Raw genomic sequence first — 20,817 nt, forward strand, 5'->3', positions numbered from 1 at the left:
GCCAGCTCAGCATGAAGCATTGGATATAACAAAAACAGGTTGCCAGGCAGCAAGAGTTTCAAGTTCTCATTCAGAGACTGCATGCGGACAGTGCACAGAGGGGACATTGTTGAGGAAACAAAGAGACGCCTTAGCAACCGTCAAACTATTAATTAAAGACACTTTTGAGCGAAAAACACTTTGAGGTTTTTTTTAGGTTTATATTCTTTTTCAAGTTTGATGCAATTGCAATAAATAGCTAATGTTCATATTTTATCTCTTTTATGTTCATTTGGACTTTTTGACCTAAATTACTCCGATTTCATTGGTGGTCAATGTTTTGGACGTTGCTTTTGTGTTTTGCAGTAAGTTGAATCAAAAGTTCAAATTGTACTTTCAAATCAAAACCAGCAGAGGGTAGCAATCAACTCATTTAAAGTTAGAGGTGGGGATGGGGAATAGATGAAGAAAACAGAGGACGCTAAGATATTGTAAATGCAATAAAAGCATATAACATTTTATTATCAGACCAACCAAAACAAAAAGGAGTTTAAAAGATTAAGTGCTTACAAAGCATGCCATTAGAGTGGAAGGGTATTGACTTGACCATGACTATAATGTTTCAGGGATGTTAACAGAGCCAAACTCAAGAGTTGAATCAGTGGGTCAAAGGGCACAGCTGGGTTTTACAGGGGTTGTGTTTTTTGAGAGCAAACTGACTATAGAACAAGTCAGATGTCCAGCTGGACAGGTTGGTCAACCCTTTATAAACAGCTGCCTCGTCTTGAGATGCAGCAAGAACCTGTTGAACAGTGAAATGAGCATCTTAGCTTAAAGGGATAGTTCACCCAAAAATGAAAATTAATTCATTAATTACTCACCCCCATGCTGTACCAACCCCGTAAGACCTTCGTTCGTCTTCGGAACACAAATTAAGATATTTTGGATTAAATTTGAGAGGTGGATCACTGCTACATAGGCTTAGGCTACATAGTACATTTTTACGCACAAAAAGTATTCTCGTCGCTTGATAAACTTTAGTCACTGTAGTCACATGGAATATTTAAACATTTTCTTCATTGACTTTCTGGGCCATCAAGTTTCAATCCTTTAGGCAGCCTATGTATAGAAGTTATCCACCTCTCAAATTTAATAAAAAAAATATATTAATTTGTGTTTTTTGAAGACGAACGAAGGTCTTACGGGGTTGGTACAGCATTGGGATGATTCATTAATTACTTAATTTTAATTTTTGGGTGAACTAACCGAGAATGTGGGGCATGTGACCTCAGAACCCTTGTTCAGACAAATCTATCATTCACACTCCTTTTAGTTCGGTCACACATAAAGAAGGACAAATCATCATTTGACAGGTGATCCAATGGACTATTTTTCTTTAAGGAATAGTTCACTCAAAAAGGAAAACTTACAATCTTCTGCTATAAAAATGATAAGGCAATCATATGCAATTTTGGAGTATGATCATTATATTTAAAGGATTGTGTAAAGGTTCTCCAATGATTCTCCTTTTATTTTCCAGAATAAAAAATAGCAGATTTAGAATAACTTGAAAGTGGGTAAAATAATGTCACAATTCAAATTTTTTGGGGCGAACTATCCCTTTAAAGCATCTACTTTCATGTCACCAACACTTTAGTTCAATTTGATACATTTGCAGCTTTTAGACTTTGTGTTATTTTGATTGCTAATCACACCTTTGCGTCATGGAAAAGTCTTTTGATGGTTTAACAATCTGCTTTTCACATTAGGTGTGACAGTTGTTACGCTGCATTAACCCCTTTTATCTAAATCAAAGTAAAAACACTGGGAATATGTTGTGGTTTTGTTCTGCCTAATGAGTATCATTCATTAAAAATATACAGTGTGGAGGAAGAATTTAATTATTTCATACAAAGTGTCAACACCTCTGGTAGAGAAACAGATGGTATTATACCAGTGCTCACTCTTCATCCCGCAAATGTTATTCACATCTTCTTTGAGAAGGAGTGGCACGCCCTTGATAACAGTTTACCAGATGGCCTCTGGTTATGCGATCCCTTCTCAAAGTCTCGCAGGCATCCCACAACAGACTGTGTTTAACTTTCTCAGAGCAGAACTTTGGCTGATCATCGTCTTGTTGATACAGCAGTGGACAGTCAGAGAAGAATAATTATTGTCAAGGTCAGAGATAAATTATAAGATGTTGCTCATTAGCAAAGCCATTTATTGTGGAGTCTAATTAATCCAACAACAGATATTTAGGCTACATTTTGAGGGCAAACACTAAGTACATTACTTACTATGCATGATTGACATTCTCTTTTACACCACATGTTGATAAGAGATGAATGGCATAAAGAAGAGCAAAAACAATCATATTTCTTGAAAAGATAGGCTAATATTAACTGCAATAAAATTATTATTGGATTCTTCATCTGTGGGCACTTCTGAACCTGTGGACATTTTGAAAACACAATTTTCACACTAACTAGTTTTCTAACAACAAACAAAAGTCAAGCATTATGTTTAGCACACATGTACGTCTGTAAGATGTCTGCTGTTAATTTGGAAAGCATGTAAAACATCTGATAAACATCTTAGAAAAGGCAGTTTCATTCTAAATCTTAAACTAATGTCTATATGATATCTTCTAAATGTCTAAATGACATCTATCAGGAAACCTCCTGGAGACGTATTGCAGAAGAGCAAACACTCAAAAAAAATAAAAAAAATAAATAAATAATAGCCTACATCTTGCAGATGTAAATGCAGACGTCTCCGAGATGTACTGCTATTTGAAACATAAATGGCTCAAACTCATTTGTCTAGCTACTCATGAGTCTCTTTTAATTTATGTTGGGATTTTTATAAAATGACTGCTTGATTGAAAATGAAGTAGCCTATTAAAAATGCGTGGTGAATAAATATCAAGTAATACTTTCATTGATTTTTCGTTATTTTCCTCACATATCTAATTTCATTTCAAGCATAAGCCTACTTCATATGACAAGTACACGGTTAAAGAACACTAACTTTTGAGCCGAAAAATCGTTGTCTCATATTGTGGTGGAAATGTACGCCACTGTGGGACGTTGTTACAATCATGGTCATTTCAATGCACAATCGTTAACATGTTCTTTTATAAGTAAATTTAACTGAAAAGATGGGGTTAAAATATGTAGAGGATGTGTGTAAACGAGCCACACTGGAGAATGGGACAGTCAGCTCGAGATGCTCCAGCGGGAGGAGGTGTGTGTGGTCTGGACAGCACCCCACGAAACACTCGCTGTTCTCCTCAAAGACACAACAGATATTTCTCTGCCAGCTTTCATTTCGGGACTATCGGTCGGGATATTATCCTGGATTGTATTATTGGTTTGGAGACGCTTTTAAATGTTTTCTAAAGAGCATTAGAGACTGAAATGTATTTAAACGTCTGTTTGGAGTATTGCCTTGCTATTCTATTTATTATTTTAAACAACACTGTCAGTTGTCAAAAAGGTAAGTAAATCAATAAACATTTATACCTTGAACTAAATGCTATTTGCATAAGAGCACGTTTGGGCAACAGTTTTGGTTGCGCTTTATTTATTTTCGCAGTTTAATATTATTAAATTCATTATTAATCGTTGTTTAAAATTAATATCAATTTAGTAATTACCTCGTATGATGTATGATCGTCACATTTAAAGATGCCCTCGCCTTTTTTTTTCTTTTTTTTTTTGCTAATTAAAGTTTTACTTTTAATGAAGTTAACAGCAATTTTGAGAAACTGCATTAAAAAGATGTAAATCCCCTGGAAAAGAAGACAAACTGTTTTTTATTTGCTGATTCCCAACGGCGCCTCATGACCCAAAGTGACTTCCCTGCAGTTTCTACCACTACTATCAATGAAATAGTTATTTAATTTCAAACTGGTCTATACTGTATGTTTTTGAGTAAAACTAAGTGTGTGTGTTTGTGTGTATGATTACAGTGGAGCCCCCTGAATGCAGTCGTGGGGGTTACACCGTTCTTCAGAGCCCGTACCGAAGCACCAGGTTCAGCTCACAGCAGCTGCTCCAGTCTGCCCTGCAGGAGCTCGTTTGTGATCATTCACTCTCTCCCGGATGGTATCAGTTCCAGATCTTCGATAAGCCGGCCCGTATGCCCACCAAATGTGTGGAGGTACAGTACAGTGCATTTCTGTCATCGGTCCAGCCAGCTGAACAATGGCTCCTCTATGTTATGTTTCTATATGACTGTAACCCCTACAGGTGAATCATTGTGGAACACAAGCCCCAGTGTGGCTCTCCCTGGCAGATGGAGAGACTCTCCCATGGGCTCTAGAGGTGAAGCAGATGACGGCCTGTGCTACCTGGCAGTTCCACGGAAGCGACAGTAAAGACTGCTGTCTTTTTCGCCTGCCTGTCACCGTACGCAATTGTGGGGACTTTTATGTTTACTTGCTCCAACCAACGCAAGGATGCATGGGATATTGCGCTGAAGGCAAGTCATGAGCCTCACTGAATAGTAGGCCTATTTGAAATGTTAGTATGATTATCCATTGGTTCTGCTGAATCATACATCCCAAAGGCTGTGAAAAATAAGACATAGACATTTTGTCAAGCCTTTTCAGTCTTCATCACTATATTTTACATTCGCAGAGATAACAGAGTCCAATAAAACCAGCTGTGACGGGACACAAAGGAATAGTGATGGAACCTGCAGTGGTGAGTAGTCCATACATAGTCCACCAATATTATAAACTGCATCTTCAAAACGAAATTATCTAAACAAAATAAATTAAACCCATTAATTTTTTCTTTTTTTACCAAATTTTTTTCCAGAGCTTGTGTAATACAGTAAAATGAACTGCATATTATCTGAAAGGTTCCCCAGATGAATGCAGCAGAAGTTCATGTATTTGTGTTGTTTTTGTGTTTCGACTGTGGCATGGAGCTGATCAGAAGTGATCCTCCTCTTGGTCTTAAACATCCCAACAGAGTATCTTACTTACTTTTATTTCTAGTGGAATCCTTCAACACACTTACTTTAGAAGTTTCCTTCATCTGTGTCAGACAATCATTAGATATTATAAATTCTCTGTTACCCTCTGGCTTTAAAGACAAATATTTATAAAAAAAAAAACAAATATATATTTAGATATTCTAAGTATATGGTTTGAATCATATATTACTTGTATATGTAGATATGCAGTATTTGTCATTTATCCCTCAGAACTCCAGCCTTCCTCTTCTGCAGTGCCACTGATTGTAGCTGAGCTCTCCGACAGCAGCGTGTACCTGAAGTGTACATTTGATGACAGCAGTGGGAACAGCTCTCTGGGATATGTAGTGACATGGTGGCGACTATTGCCAGACGGCAATAGAGAAGAGCTCAGGAAAGACACTACAATAGAAACTTTTGCTTTCATCGAGCTGGATGGAATCAACTTGCGACTGGGAGACAGGGTAGCCACTTTATTCAGTATTCACATGAATTCAGATTAATATTTATGAATCTTAACCTAAATATCTATGTTTCAGATCCATTGCAGTTGCACTAGTTTTTCTCTGGACTCTCCCAATATACAAAGCCTTCCTGTGGAGAGTGAAGAGTTTTATGCAGGGATCCAAGTATGTCTCAATTCTCGTCTGTGTTGGGAGGTATTAATAAAGTTCTATGAGACTTATTATATTTTTTTGCATATTTTCCAGATGAAACCACAAGCTGTGTCTATTTCAGAAGATGGGAGAGAGTATAATCTAACAGTGGAGAGCACTGTACCTTTACCATGTTCCTCAGAGAGATGTACTTTGCCTTTGCATCTAACTACTAGTAGCCAAGGTGGAGTCAAAAATTGCAGTTATAAGTCATATGTTATATTAAATATTTTTTGCATTGTGTGCAGAGAATCCTAATCTCATTACTGTATATGCAGATAAATATTATTTATATACTACAAAAGTATTTGTTTACTGCTTTAAATATATATATTCATTTGAATAAAAAATTATTTCATTATTCATTTGTTTGCTTTAATACAATAATGTGAATATATGTTTTTGGGGGAGACATTTATGTCAACTCAAACTTGTAATATTTTACCCTAAATATTATTGAGTCTGAATTTTCCCTCATTGAGTTGCACCATGTCACCTATAACTGAAAATTGTACTTAAAAGATTTGTCTCCGATGGTAGGTGAGAAGGACCTGGGTGTTGATTTAGTCCTGTCCTCCTGTGAGGTCGAACTGATTCAAACCCCTTGTCATTATGGATACTGTAGCCAAGCATCTGTGCACTACAGCGCAGTGACTGATATATGGAATGATGGAGACAGAAGCACAGAAATACACATCAAACCCATTATCAGCACCAACTTCCTGTGGAATGGGTATGCTCCCCAAAGTGTGCAGGTGGGCCTTATTTGATTATATATGCAATATATTATATATTATAAATAGTTGAGGAATATATAAACTTGTGATTGTCCTGACACTATGTAAGCATATCCATATTTAGTATGCATATAATCAAATGCCTTGTTGTTTATGCCAAAAAGCATCTGCCAAGAAAATGTGTAAATGCAGTTTTATATATATATATATATATATATATATATATATATATATATATATATATATATATATATATATATATACACAGTATTTATGAATAGAATTTGTGTGTGTATATGTATGTTCCTCTCAGATTCTTGTGAAGGACGTTCCATCTGCTCACTGTTACACTTTTACGGACCCTCACATCATCACATTTGATGGCAGGTAAAAAAAAAAAAAATCTACACTGAAACTATAGTCCAATAATAAATGTTGCTGTATTCTAGAGGATCTATTATATGTTTTTACATTTTCAACTTTCTGTATTGCAAAGGTACAAAGCACAAAGTCCACTACAACAGGAGTTGTTCTCTATATATCAGTGTGTACTGTTTCTGAACTCCCTGAAATGCCTTGATTGTAATCTTGAGTTTTCTTTCGGAAACGTTTATGTCACAGTATTCCTCATTTAAATAATTTGCGCCCAAGGCGTACTCAAAATAAAAAGGGCAAAACCTGGTTGAATTGTGTTCGTAGTGTGTTGAAACTTGAAGTTATGGTAAGAGATGTGACATTTACAAAACACGCTCGAAGAGGTTGACCAATTGCAACGCACTGGTCCAGTCAGAGCGGCCAATCAGAGCCCATTGAGCTTTTCAGAAGGAGGGGCTTTTATAAACTGCTGCAACCCTGTAAAATATGTGAAAATAATCTTTTTTAAACTTTCAAGCATGAAAAAACTTTGTAAAAGGGCATAATAGATCCTCTTTTAGAGTAAAAACACTTTTTGATGTTGAATCACTGAATTAATTCATTAATGCAAATTGAATTTAACATTGCTTGTTTGTTCACAGGAGGTATGATAACTACCAGATAGGCACCTTTGTGCTGTACAGGAGCACTGCTCGGCTGTTTGAGGTACATGTGCGACAGTGGGAATGTCCCGGCATGACCGCCCATCCCACCTCGTGTGTCTGTGGCTTTGCAGCCAGGGATGGTAGTAATGTGGTCACATATGACATGTGTAACGGGCTGGTGGGAGAGACAAAGCCACGTCTCTCTGTGAAGAACGGAGATCTGGTAAAGAGTGGCATTCGTGTTACTGAGTCCTACCAGGGCCGCAAAGTCACTGTGAGTGATATCGGGTGTATATTAGTGTGCATCTTTGTTTATTTCATTTAAATTATTATACCTACAGTTTAGTCCATATAAAGTGATAAATAAGCTTTTTTAAATCCAGATTATGTTCTTGTCTGGGGCATTTGTGCGTGCGGACGTGGCTGACTGGGGAATGAGTCTGACACTAAGGGCCCCAGGCTCTGATCAAGGCCACACTGAAGGCCTGTGTGGAACCTTTGATGGACAGCCATTGAATGACTACCATAGAGAGGGTGGAGAGACTGTGGAGGACAGCAGATCTTTTATCAATGCGTGGAGGTGAGACTCGCCCTGTTGAATTTGATCAATATTTAAAGTGTAATACTTAGGGTTTGGGGTTTATTCAATTACATAACTGTGAGCATGAGCAGTAGTTTTATTGATGCTTGCAATACAATAAATGTGATGTTATGGCTCATATTCAATAAATAGCTGATAAGATGAAAACTCTGTTATTTTGTGCAGTTAAAAATAAAATCAATAGTTTTAAATGCTTCAAGTGAATTTAGGCCTCACAATATTGTTTCTTTATTAAATTGTTAATAAAAAAAAAGATGAGTTGAATATCAGAAATTCGGGAAAGACAATTGAATATACAATATCTATCAAAATATACACGAATGATACAAATATTTTTGAATGTTTTTGAAAGAAGTCTTTCATGCTCACCCAGGCTGCATTTATTTTGAAATATTATTACAATTCCAAATAACTGTTTTCTTTGTTAATATTGTAAAATGTAATGTATTCCTGTGATGGTGAAGCTGAATTTTTAGAGGCCTTTCAGTCTTCAATCTGTTGTGTCACTTTAAAAACCATTCTAATATGGTGATTTGGTGCTCAAGAAACATTTATTATTAATAATCAATGTTGAAAACAGGTCATAATTTTGTACAATTTCGTAATATTTTGTATTTTTTTGAAGAAACCATGGTAATTTTTTCAGAATTTTTGAAAGAACATTTATATAAAATCGAGTCGAGTCTTCACTGTCACTTTTGATCAATTTAATGCATCCTTGCTAAATAAAAGTTTATGTGGTGACTGACCCCATACCTTTGAACAGTAGTGTATATCGACTATCTATTGATAAATAAAAAAAATAACTGATATCATGCTGATTTGTTGTGCATCCCTCCTTAATAGGGATTATTATGCTCCCTTAAAACCAGGTTGGCACCCAGAAACAGCTTTTTTGACAAGATCCCCATCTATGAAAGCAACTCCAGTCTCCATGAGTACTGCCATTGTCAACAAGAGAAACACCAGTCAACCAGCAGAGCATCGCCCCAGTCTACCATTTCCTCCAGGTGTTCTTCCTCTACCCGCGTCCATTCTCCCTCCATCATCCCTACTTTGGATGTAACAGTTGAGTACATCAGGTCTTTCCCACTTCATAGAGCGACGTCCACCCCTCCCGGCAGGCCCACACAACACCGTCCAGCTCAGGGAAGCAGAACAAATGCTCAGAGATCCCAAATTCAGAGACGCGTTATGAATCCCCAAAGATCCCAGAGTCAAAGACGTGTCCTAAACCCACAGAGATCCCAAACTCAGAGACGTGTCACAAGCCGAAGCAGACGTCAAGGTGGATATTACAACTCCAGATCATCTCCACACCAGTCAGACCTGGAGGAGTCAACGTATAATTTCCCAGAGGACCATTCTTCATCGAACTCCCCTGAACCGCTGGTACCGTCCTGGCCTACTGATTCAGGCCTTACGGAATCTGAGGTCCGGCGACTCTGCGAGGGAACCCTGAGGAACTCCACGGTGGGGTTGGGCTGTGGGCGTCTCCTGGGCGAGATGCTGGAGCAGGCATTGGAAATGTGTGTGATAGACCAACTACTAAAGGACGATCAGGTCTGGAAAGGAGCCACCGTGCCCCTACTGGAGAATGAGTGTGAGAGGATTGTGGTAGAGGATGTTGGCAGGAGGAAGGAGAACCAGGATGTTCTGGCTTCCCTCAGGTGCCCGAGCCTGTGTAGCGGGAATGGACAGTGCACAGAGTGGGGCTGCTCGTGCTTCCCTGGATTTGGCTCGTATGATTGTAGCCAGGTGTCTGGTGGGTGTGTCTGTATATACCCTTATATAATTGATATATAAGTGCACATGTTTGTTCTGCATTGGGACATGCTATACTCTATTGAAAATTAGTTTACACAGCTGCATGGAACATTTGTACTTTTTGTTTTAGTATTTTTTATATACTGGTATAGTATATTTTGTTTTAAATTAAATTGATGTTATGCATCAATTACTCATTCTAAAGAGTAAAAGTGGTCTCAAGTGGAGATAATAAACAAAAAGAATGGGCTAGAATGGGATTTTACAAATATTTCTGTTATAAAATCATTGCTAACTATTTGTATATGAGTAAATGAAAATGTAGGTTGACCTAGAAGACTTTGATGAGCATTTCATTTGTTTTTAGCCAGTTAATCTGTTTTCCTGATGCAGATGAGGCTCCAGAGATCACAGAGTTGGAGAACGGAGGACTGTGTGATGTCCATTATGGCGCCTGTTCCTCTGTTAGGGTTCTTGGTCAAGGCTTTAAAAAGTCCTACAAGCTCAAGTGTGAAGTTGTGAAGGAAAAGGTGACAGCACATTTGCCAGTCAAGCATTCAATTGGGCATGAAGGTAAATTAATATTAACCGGATTACATATTGTTCTGTCTACATAGATAGTAAATGGTGACTGGTCTTTGGATGATGCTCAATTGGTGCCCGCCTCCTTCCAGAGTTCGTCCTCATTAGAGTGCCAGCTCCCTGTGGACGACCCACAATCCTCCACCGCTGCACACCAGCCAGTCTTGCGCTGGCAAATCAAAGTCAGTTTGTCACTCATTGCTGTGTATTGAGCTGTAAACTATTATGTAAAGCTAAAGTGTATTTAAACGTATTGAAAATTGAATGTGTTTGTTTATCTGTCTTCTAGGTGTCTAATGATGGACATAGCTTCAGCAATGCAAAGATACTGACTCTTTTTGACGGCAGATGTCAGATTTGTACCGTCAGCACCTCGGTTATCTGCACCCTAAAGGTCTGTGCTATCCATACTCATATCAAATAAAGCTGCGGTTGAAATTATGAAAGTTCAGCTTTGCCATCACAGAAATATATTACATTTTACAGAAACATATATTAAAGAAACTTGTCATTTTAAACTTCAATAATATTTCATAATATTACCGTTTTTTTATTTACTTTTCTTAATCAAATAAATGTACCCTGGGTGAGCATGAGACTTCTTTGAAAAACATTACTGTACTGGACTGGTACTGTACATCACTGTAAACCATTTCACAAGAAGAAAAAGAAAAAAACATGCTCCATGATCTGTTTGTAATTTGTTTAAATGGTGTTTCTTTAAACTTTTTTTCTGATCAGTTGACCCAGATTCAGTGGACGTTTTATCTTGAAATGTTTACATACGCTGTTCATCATTTATCATTGCGTATACTTAGACTTTTTTAAATACAGGAAACAATTTCGCTTTCAGCCTTGTAATTATGTACAGCAAATAATTTCAGGTCAAAATCAGTCGAACAAAGCTAGCACTGTTCAGCTTTCTAAAACTGGGTCTCTCTCACACACTGTACACATAAATGTTTGTGATAAGCATGTGTAACAATGTTTAAGGCTCAGGGAAGGAGGAGGCAGAAACAGACAACTGTTCAACATAACTTTAATAATAATATAAACATAAACAGAGTAATTCCAATAGCTTCCTCACACCAACTGTGCTCGAGCCCTAATGAATAAACAACAAAAGTAAAGTGGCTGCCCCTCGCATAATGTAAAGTCCAGGCCTGGTGTTCTCTTGTCTTCCACTGTCGTCACTCCTCCTGTTATCCTTCCGGAGCTCCTCCGTGGGACTCGAGACCGGCTTATTAACACTCGCATCACCAGCTTTGCTCTCAGACTCACCCTGCATGCAAGAGGTTTATTTAAACAACCACAAAAACCTAATGATATAATTACAGATTGCGTTGTTTTGTTTGTGTAATGTTACGTTTTAAAAGTTTTCCTTGAATATCCCCTCAGGACAGGACATGTAACATTGATGGACTGTGTTATGAGGAGGGCGATCACAGCCTGAGCAGCCCGTGTCTGACATGCAGACCGGATCTTTCCAAATACGGCTGGTCCATTGCTGAGAGTTTGTTCATTTCAGTCTTTATTTCCTAAAGCTGGAGACCATACTAGTTCTGCTATTGTAATGACTTCCTTAATGACTTCGAGATGGTCATATTTTTCCATAAAGATGCAATGCATGTTTGCTTAGTACTTGGTCCTGTTTTGATTTTTTTGTTTTATAGTTTGATGTTATTTTTTCACTCTCCTGCAACAGTTATATATATCACACTATGTATAGAATCTCACTATAAATTATGATAAACAGTTTTGTCATATGTTATAAATTGTTTTATATGTATTTTCCAATGTACATAATGTTCCCTGATGTTCTCTTGTCACAGTCCTCGTTCTGATGTTCTGTGTGTGTTCATAGAAAATGAGCCACCGGTGTTTCACGCGGGTCAACTCAATCTGAAGACATTCTACGGAGAGAATTTGGTCTATCAGTTCTCAGCCACTGATCCAGAGGGCTCTGCAGTTCTCTTCACGCTCAGGTCAGGGCCCAGAGACGCTGTTCTCTCTCCAGCTGGCCTGCTCATCTGGAAAGCTCTGTTCACCACACCAGTGACCTTTGAACTGGCTGTAACTGATGACTGTAATGCAGAGACACGTGCCACAGCGAAGGTGAGCTCTAGAAAGCATCTGGTAAAATGTTGTGTCAAGAAAAATTTGCACATGAAGTCTTACAGATCTTTCTGAATGTTGTAGACTGCTGAAGTACAACTGTGTGTCTCCATTGTTGTCCACAGGGGGGTGCCATATGGTTTCCAAAAACATTTCTGGATCATTAGATCAGTGTAACAGTTTTATAATATATATTGCCAATAAATAATTAAATAACAATAATTATATACATGACAATATATGAAATTAATACTTTTAATCGAAACTGACAGTAAAGATATTTATGTCACAAAGGTTTTCTCTTTCAAATAAATGCTTTTGAACTTTTGAACTTGAAAAATGAATCACAGTTTCCACAAAATTATTAAGCAGCACATCTGCTTTCAATGTTGATAATAATACGAAATGTCTCTTGTGCAGCAAATCATCATATTAGAATGATTTCTGAAGGATCGTGTGACACTGAAGACTGGAGTAGATTTGATCACAGGAATAAAATACATTTGGAAAAATATTCTAATCGAAAGCAGTAATTTTAAATTGTAATAATATTTCACAGCATTTCTGTTTTTACTGTATTTTTTTATCAAATAAATGCAGCCATAAGGTCTTTTCACAGAGTTATGTGTTTTCGTATTCGTCATTCGGTGGCTCTGAATTGTCAAAACCATTCAAAATGCTTTCTACAGATGCGTAAAACACAGAAAATCGAACCCGATTTTTTTTTTATGACGGAACTAAATTTTCGGATGCAGTGTGTAAGTGTGATGGACACAACATGAGGTGGTATTTATTTTATTTTTTTACGCAATTTCAGACTCAGTATGCAAGGACCTTTAAGGAGTATAAGAGACTTCTTTCATAAACATTAAAACATTTTGCCGACCCCAAACTTTAGAACAGTAGTGTGTGTGTGTTACCTATACTTAATGTATGATTTCATTTTATATTTCCCAGGTGTCAGTTCACCCATGTGAATGCCAGAATGGAGCTTCCTGTGTGACTAACATTAACTTCCCCCCGGGATCTGGTGAATACCTGTGTGTTTGTCCCGCTGGTCTGGAGGGGGACAGGTGTGAAGTCGATGTCGATGACTGCAGGTCAAACCCATGCCTGTCGGGCACATGTGTGGATGGACTAAACTCCTTTACCTGCCACTGTCCAGTGGGCTTCACAGGTCAGTTCACTTATTGTAGAAACAATCTATTCATGTAGAAGTGGATCTCTTATGTTGTTATTTGTTGAGCCTTCTGCTGCTGTGTTCTACAGGTGTAATCTGCGATGAGGACATTGATGAATGTTTGTCAGCTCCATGTTACCCAGGCGTTTCCTGCAGAAATATGATGGGCTCGTTTGTGTGTGGACCTTGTCCTGAATACCTCACTGGAGATGGGAGGACCTGCAACCGTATGCTCATATCACTTACTTACTTTTAGGTTTATGATCAAATAGTCAGGCAGAGAATTTTTACATTCATATTACAAAAGTAGTTGTTTTTAAGCAAATCAAAAATATAAGTGATCAATATAAGTAAATAGTGTAAGTTTTGACTTTACTTGACCCTTTATCGAACACCATCCATTTTGTAACTCCTGAAAGTAATGTTAACCTGAAATTGCACCAAGACTAGTTGTTTATGCCTGTTTTTACATTTCTTGTGTACAATAACAGTGTTCACATTGAAATGTTATCCTTTGCATGTTAATCTAGAGCCTGTCTACTAGTAATTTTAATCATGTAAATTAGATTTTAAACATTACTGTGTGAGTTTAATAATTGAGTTTACTGATTCAAATGGATTGGTACTATGGAAACCCACTTCTGCCACATAAGAAAGAAAGTCATAATTATGAGATAAGTTGAGATTGACAAAAAAAAACTGTTATGACAAAAAGTAGAAATTGTGAGATGAAAATATATCATTATAACAAAAGTTGAAATTCTGACAAAACAATTCTTACATTAAAAAGTCGCAATTTGGATAAAATCGACAAAGATTTGATATAATGACAATTACAAGTCAATTGACTAAACATAGAAATTGATATGTCATAATTATGACATAAAAGTCAAAACAAAAAAGTAAAAAAATGTATATATTAAAAATATATATAATATATATATATAAAAAGTGGAATTATGACACAAAAGGAGAAATTACATGAGTGATGTGAGATAGAAAGTGATAATTATGACAAAAAAGTCAAACTTATGATAAAAAATATAATATAATTATAATTGATTAATATAATTAATATTTATTATAATTAAGTCAAAATAATGACAAATGCAGTCGCAATTAAGGGAAAAATCTATTGAATCAATCTCATAATTTCAATGTTTTTGTTTTGTTTGTTTGTTTGTTTTTTTAATTTTTTATAGAAAAGACAGTGGATAAAATTGATGAAGACAGTCATAAAATTACCTCAGAAAGTGAGATTAACCTCGGCTCCTTCAAACCCAAGCTTGTTCCAGGTAGGAATAATAATTCCATTTTTTACACTCTAATATGTATCCGTTGACTGTAAATATGTACGTACCCCCTGAAGGGCAGAGCCCGTGTGCCAGTCGGCCCTGTTATCCTGGAGTCCAGTGCTTTGAGAGCACATACACGTCTGCTGGTTACATATGTGGTCCGTGTCCCTCTGGGCTCTACGGCAATGGACAAACATGCACGTCAAGGACAGCAAACAGTCAGTTGCATTTCTTCATACAAACATTATCATTGCAAGAAACATTATTACAAAGAAGCCAGAATAAATAGCTTTTGCGTTTTTTTTAGATTCTTCTTTGGGCTCGACCTTCTAACTCTTATTATTTTGCAGGACAGATACTATTGAGGGAGGGTGAGAAACTCTCTGATGTCACTTCTTCCACTAGGAAGTCAGCTGAACCTTCTATTGGAGCTGAAAGATCTCCTCCTAGCAACAAGTGGACCTCCTCTGTTGATAGGAAGACCACCACACGCACCCTAGACTGGACCAACACGAAAGCAAAAGGCAGTTCAACCAGAGAGCAGCTGAATGAAGAACAGTTTAACCCTGAACGCGCTGAGGACAACCGAACTTGTGCGGACTCCCCCTGTTTTTCTGGAGTACCGTGTGAAGCCACATCCTCCGGCTCTTTCAGATGTGGAAGCTGTCCACACGGCTATAGAGGAAACGGAATTACCTGCAAACGTGAGCAGTTTAAGCATATAGCCAAATAAAACATTGCTCATTATAGTGGTTGACGCTTGTGAAAAGCTAGACATTTCAAAGTCATATTTCACACCAAAATAATAACAATAATAAAGTGGAAAAAAAAAAATCCGTCCGTCCATCCATCCATCCATCCATCCATCCATCCATCCATCCATCCATCTATCTATCTATCTTATATTTGTTTGTCTGTCTAGCCTAGACATTTATTTGTGAGGTTTACATTCAAACATTTTTGAATGATTATCGAACTGATTGTTTTAACCTGATTTAAGCATTGCCTGTGTGTGTGTGTGTGTGTGTGTGTACAGCTTTGTGTCGTCACCCCTGTGGTCAGAATATGGAGTGCTCACAGCCCAACACTTGTACCTGTAAAGAGGGTTACACTGGATACAACTGCCACATTGGTCAGTCACAGCCTATAATATTCTTTTAGCTTGACAGACATTTTTTTAAATTAAAATTACTCATTTTAATTTTGACATGTCTATAATTAATTTCAAACTCAGACTTGATATATCTTGTCCTGTCAGCTATTTGCCGACCAGACTGCAAGAACAAAGGGAAGTGCGTGAAGCCCAATGTGTGTGAATGTCCTGCAGGGTACAGCGGCCCCACCTGTGGGGAAGGTAAACTCGAATCTTTCGTGTCTTACTCCATTCTTTACAAATTCATTTAAAGTCCCTTTTTGCTATATGACTCCTAATAATTAAAAAATGTATTTACATATATGTGCACTTTATGTAATGTAATTTTTATGTAACTTTATGTAAAATAAAGTGTTTTTATCTTGCCTCTCAGCCAGCTGTGATCCACCTTGTCAGCATGGTGGCCGATGTTTGTCCAGAAATTACTGCACTTGTCCATATGGCTACGTGGGACCAAGATGTGAAACTAGTGAGCAGATATTTCTGAATGATTTCTAAATATGAAGAAATTTCTTTATAATGATTGTGAGTTATTGCCTTTTTTTTTCAGTGGTGTGTAACAGACATTGTGAAAATGGTGGAGAGTGTGTGTCGCCTGACGTCTGTAAGTGTAAACCTGGCTGGTACGGACCAACGTGTAATTCAGGTGCGTTGTTTTATCCTTAAAATCAGCATGAAACAGAAGTTGTTATAGTCTTTTCTTCCCTATTGTGACACACATCCAAATGAATGGCTTCTTGAACAAGAAAAAATGTAGGGCGAGACTTGATTGTTCAACGGGTATCGATAGGATTTGTGGTTTGCTATTGGTCGGTCTCGGTAGACAGTAAACATCATTAGAGAAGAGAAGAGATGTCAGTGCAAGAGGGAGGAGAAGTTATTTTGTTTGAAGATTACAAGGACACGTGAATTTAAAATATATATATTATGATGTGCACAGATAAATAATTAATAATAATATTAGAATACTCCATAAATAATGTAAAAGACTTTAAATATTGATCATAAATCTATTTAATAAACGTGATTATAATAAATTGCCTAACTGTTTTCATTCTCAGCCGACTGTAAACCTGTGTGTTTAAATGGAGGGACTTGTATTAAACCAAACATCTGTGCTTGTCCCAGTGGCTTCTATGGTTCACAGTGCCAGATAGGTACAACAGTTTCATTATTTCATGTAAACAATTTTGTACAATTAATAAATGGCCTGAGTTATTGATAATTAATTAAGCTGTGTGTCGTTCTTTGTAGCTCTGTGCAATCCTCCATGTAAACACAGAGGCCAGTGCATGAGAAACAACGTGTGCTCCTGTCCTGAAGGATACTCTGGGAAGAGATGCCAGAAAAGTGAGTGTTCATTGGTGTCATTTTCTCCAGAATCTTGATTGTTTCAGTTCTGTTGTTTCGATTTGTTATTATATATCCAGTATGCGTTCTAGCATATTATATGTTCGGACTATATGCTCTGTGTTTAGGTGTGTGTGACCCCATGTGCATGAACAACGGAAAGTGTGTCGGTCCAAACACCTGTTCCTGTCCATCTGGATGGAGAGGAGGGATTTGCAACATCCGTAAGACATTTTCAACATCCATGGTCACCAAGGCTGCATTTATTTGATCAAAATACAGTAAAAACAACAGTAATGTTGTGAAATATTACTGTACATTTTAATATATAATTAATTGAAAGGTATTCATTGATGGCAAAGCTGAATTTTCAGCATCATTACTCCAGTCTTCAGTCACATGATCCTTCATAAATCATTCTAATATGATGATTTGATGCATTGATTACATTTATTATTATCAGTGTTCAAAACGGCTTAATAGTTTGTGGAACTTTTTTCAGGATTATTTGATGGATGAAAGTTCAAAAGAACAGCATTTATTTGAAATAGAAATCTTTTGTAACATTATAAATGTCTTTACTGTCACTTTTGATCAGTTTAATGCATCCTTCCTGAATGAGCGTAGCATTCCCTTTCGTTGTCACTCCAAATTTACGTCGCGTGACGATGAATGGGGTTCGCTTAGAAGCCTCTCATCTTCAAAAGAAATAAAACTATTCTCTGACCATCTTTGAGAATCTTCCAGACGAACAGCTTCCAGTCGGTGTTGGGGTGATGCCGAGTTACAGTGAGTTTCACATTCCTGCCTGCTGAACTGAACAGCGTGTGTACAAGCTTTTCTCTCACAAAAAGAGCGTGTGCGCGTCATCTTTATAAAGACGATCTGCCCGTGTATTTCTAGACGAGTGGGGTATTCTGATTCAGCTGATGGGACGTGTTTGGGCTTTGATCACGTTCAGTGCGTCTCGTTCTCCCAGCGGTAACATGTAAAATTCTCGCAATGTAATGGTCGAGACTCGATGAGCTCAAATAGAGCGAGAGTCCCCTCATCCATACTCTGATCAATTTCCTCCACGCAAGATTATACTTTGGCTGTTGGCCAGGGTGACCTAAGACGGTGGGTCTGGAACTAAACCGACGAAATATCCTCGGTCCACACCCAGTATTTCACATTGCAACCCGCACGGTTCCGAATTCCGCCGGCGGGCCCGCGATCTCATTTGGCTTATGAAATCATGTATATCGCTGCATCACAAGATGAGCTGGAGATGCCATCCTCGGGTGCGCTAACATAACGAGTCTAATCCAGAGTTGACAACTATGCTTTCCTGGGCCGCCCCCGAGTATCGGGCTTGTGTGAAACCATCCGCCATGTCCCGAGCACTTAAGGCTGATGATTGGTTTTGGGGGGAGGCGAACGCACATCCTTTCTACCCGGACATGCATGAAGAGGACATGAGATCGTGGGAGTGTCCTTTGACTTTTCGCGACTGCTCAGCCGCCAGTGTTTAGTACCTGGGCTTTGGCTTGGTGCCTCCATGTGCATACCAGGGCGACCACATGTGTATTTCCACTTTTTCCACTTAGCTTCTCTGAGCATGTGTCTTTCCCTCGGCATGCAACCTTGCCACCCCTGGGGTTGAAATATTCCACCTGCATATGGACTAGTTCATCCTTGCTAGTCTCACGACAGGGATCTCAGATTTACGCAGGACATTGGAAGACAGCTGTGAAGGTGGCGTGATTAGACTGGTAACCCCATTCGTCGCCATCCGACGTAACTCGGAGTGACAACGAAAGAGAACGTCTCGGATATGGATGTAACCATTGTTCTCTGAGTAGGGAATGGAGACGTTGCGTCTCCCTGCCATTTCCGCTGTACCGCTGGAACAGTCGAGTTCAGTCTTGGCTCCTCAGCGAAGAGACATATCTGCATATTGCCGAGTAAATGGCGGAGTTACGGCATGCAAATTTCGCAGACCCAAGGCATTTTCTTGCCATTGGCTCATTTTATTTCTTTCGAAAATGAGAGCCTTCTAAGCGAACTCCATTCATCATCATCTGGCGTAACGTCTCTGTTCCCTGCTTAGGAAACAAGGGTTACATCGGTAACCGAGACGATTTCTTTAACAAATATATATTACTGTCCCCAAACTTTTGAACAAACATTATATATTGCAACATAACATATTGTCTGTATGTGTAGCGGCATGTTTACAGAAATGTAAAAATGGTGGTGAGTGTGTGGGGCCGAACACCTGCCACTGTCCAGCTGGATGGGAGGGTCTGCAGTGCCAAACACGTAAGTCCTGATTAATCGTAAATGCTCCTAAAGGGCTCCTATAATGTTTTTTTTTTTTTACATTTTTTACTTTTTAGTGTGTAATGTTGCTGTGTAAGCATGAAAATGGTCTGCAAAGTCCAGGCATACGCTAAATAAAAGGGGTGAAGCCTGGTTGAATTGCGTTAATAGTGTGTTGAAACGCGGAGTTATGGTAACGGGTGCGACATTTCCAAAACACACTTAAAGCGGTTGACCAATCACAACTCACGAGTCCATTCAGAGTGATCAATCAGAGCAAATTGAGCTTTTCAGAAAGAGGGGCTTTTCTTAACAGAGCTTTACTGACAGACTGTGAAGAGAGGTGCTACAACCTAGTAAAATATGTGCAAAAATGATGTTCAGGCATGAAAACTTATGTATATATATATAGTAATTAAAAAATATATATTTCTTTTTATTTTAATTTTGTTTATTTAATTTCTTCTGTAACAGCGATCTGTAAACAGACGTGCCTCAATGGGGGGAAATGCGTTTTCCCACATTTCTGCCACTGTCGACAAGGCTACACTGGACCTTCCTGTGCTACTAAAGTAGGCATTTCACAAACACATTGCCATAATTGATTTCCTCTTTAAAATGATATTTGTAAAAACATTTTGACGTCATTTATGGCCAAAAGATTAACTGATTGTAAACTTTGTATTCACAGACTAGGTGATGAAGATGTGACATTGAAGACAACTTTCTATCGCTCTGTAAAAAATAAAAGGTGTGTGTGAGTGTTTGTAAGCATCAGTGCCTTAAAAGTGAGGTAAACTTATATATATATATATATATATATTACTTTTATTGTCCGATTACTAAAGTATTTGAGGAGACTATAGTGTTATATGTATGTGTGGGTGTTGTTACATCTCTTACACAGCTCTGACAATGACTATTTTCATTAGATTTTTGCAATGTGTGTACATTTTATAGTGTTGATAGACTATTTTCCTGTTAAGTAAATTTCTTTACTTAAAGAAAAAAAAACAGTACATTTGAAATCATACAATTACATTGTAGTGTCATTTCTCAATAAAAACAAGTCGTCAATAACAAAAACGGG

The 20,817-nt window shown here is 37.9% G+C and overlaps 1 protein-coding gene across 1 annotated transcript; it reads left to right on the top strand.

Moving 5' to 3' along the window:
* Window positions 1-3,210: 3,210 nt before the first annotated feature.
* Window positions 3,211-20,807, top strand: vwde (von Willebrand factor D and EGF domains). Its single transcript, XM_039670950.2, has 32 exons — window positions 3,211-3,480; window positions 3,956-4,146; window positions 4,236-4,467; window positions 4,626-4,691; window positions 5,200-5,432; window positions 5,508-5,597; window positions 5,679-5,808; window positions 6,165-6,379; window positions 6,675-6,748; window positions 7,378-7,654; window positions 7,764-7,960; window positions 8,854-9,746; window positions 10,142-10,278; window positions 10,366-10,512; window positions 10,620-10,724; window positions 11,729-11,843; window positions 12,195-12,445; window positions 13,403-13,622; window positions 13,715-13,852; window positions 14,828-14,920; window positions 14,995-15,138; window positions 15,271-15,624; window positions 15,957-16,052; window positions 16,179-16,274; window positions 16,447-16,542; window positions 16,624-16,719; window positions 17,135-17,230; window positions 17,328-17,423; window positions 17,552-17,647; window positions 19,632-19,727; window positions 20,202-20,299; window positions 20,419-20,807. The coding sequence occupies exons 1-32, from the start codon at window positions 3,402-3,404 to the stop codon at window positions 20,425-20,427; spliced, it is 5,256 nt and encodes a 1,751-aa protein (XP_039526884.2). The 5' UTR covers window positions 3,211-3,401; the 3' UTR covers window positions 20,428-20,807.
* Window positions 20,808-20,817: the final 10 nt, after the last annotated feature.

Source organism: Pimephales promelas, chromosome 16 (genome assembly GCF_988280905.1).
Source record: "Pimephales promelas chromosome 16, fPimPro1.hap1.1, whole genome shotgun sequence".
Classification (NCBI taxonomy): domain Eukaryota; kingdom Metazoa; phylum Chordata; class Actinopteri; order Cypriniformes; family Leuciscidae; genus Pimephales; species Pimephales promelas.

Excerpts from the sequence above, each read along its gene's own strand:
- vwde (XM_039670950.2), top strand. The coding sequence starts at position 3,402 with ATGTATTTAAACGTCTGTTTGGAGTATTGCCTTGCTATTCTATTTATT. Across the intron at positions 4,468-4,625 it reads CATGGGATATTGCGCTGAAG|AGATAACAGAGTCCAATAAA; the intron begins GCAAGTCATGAG and ends TTACATTCGCAG. Across the intron at positions 7,961-8,853 it reads TCTTTTATCAATGCGTGGAG|GTTGGCACCCAGAAACAGCT; the intron begins GTGAGACTCGCC and ends CCTTAAAACCAG.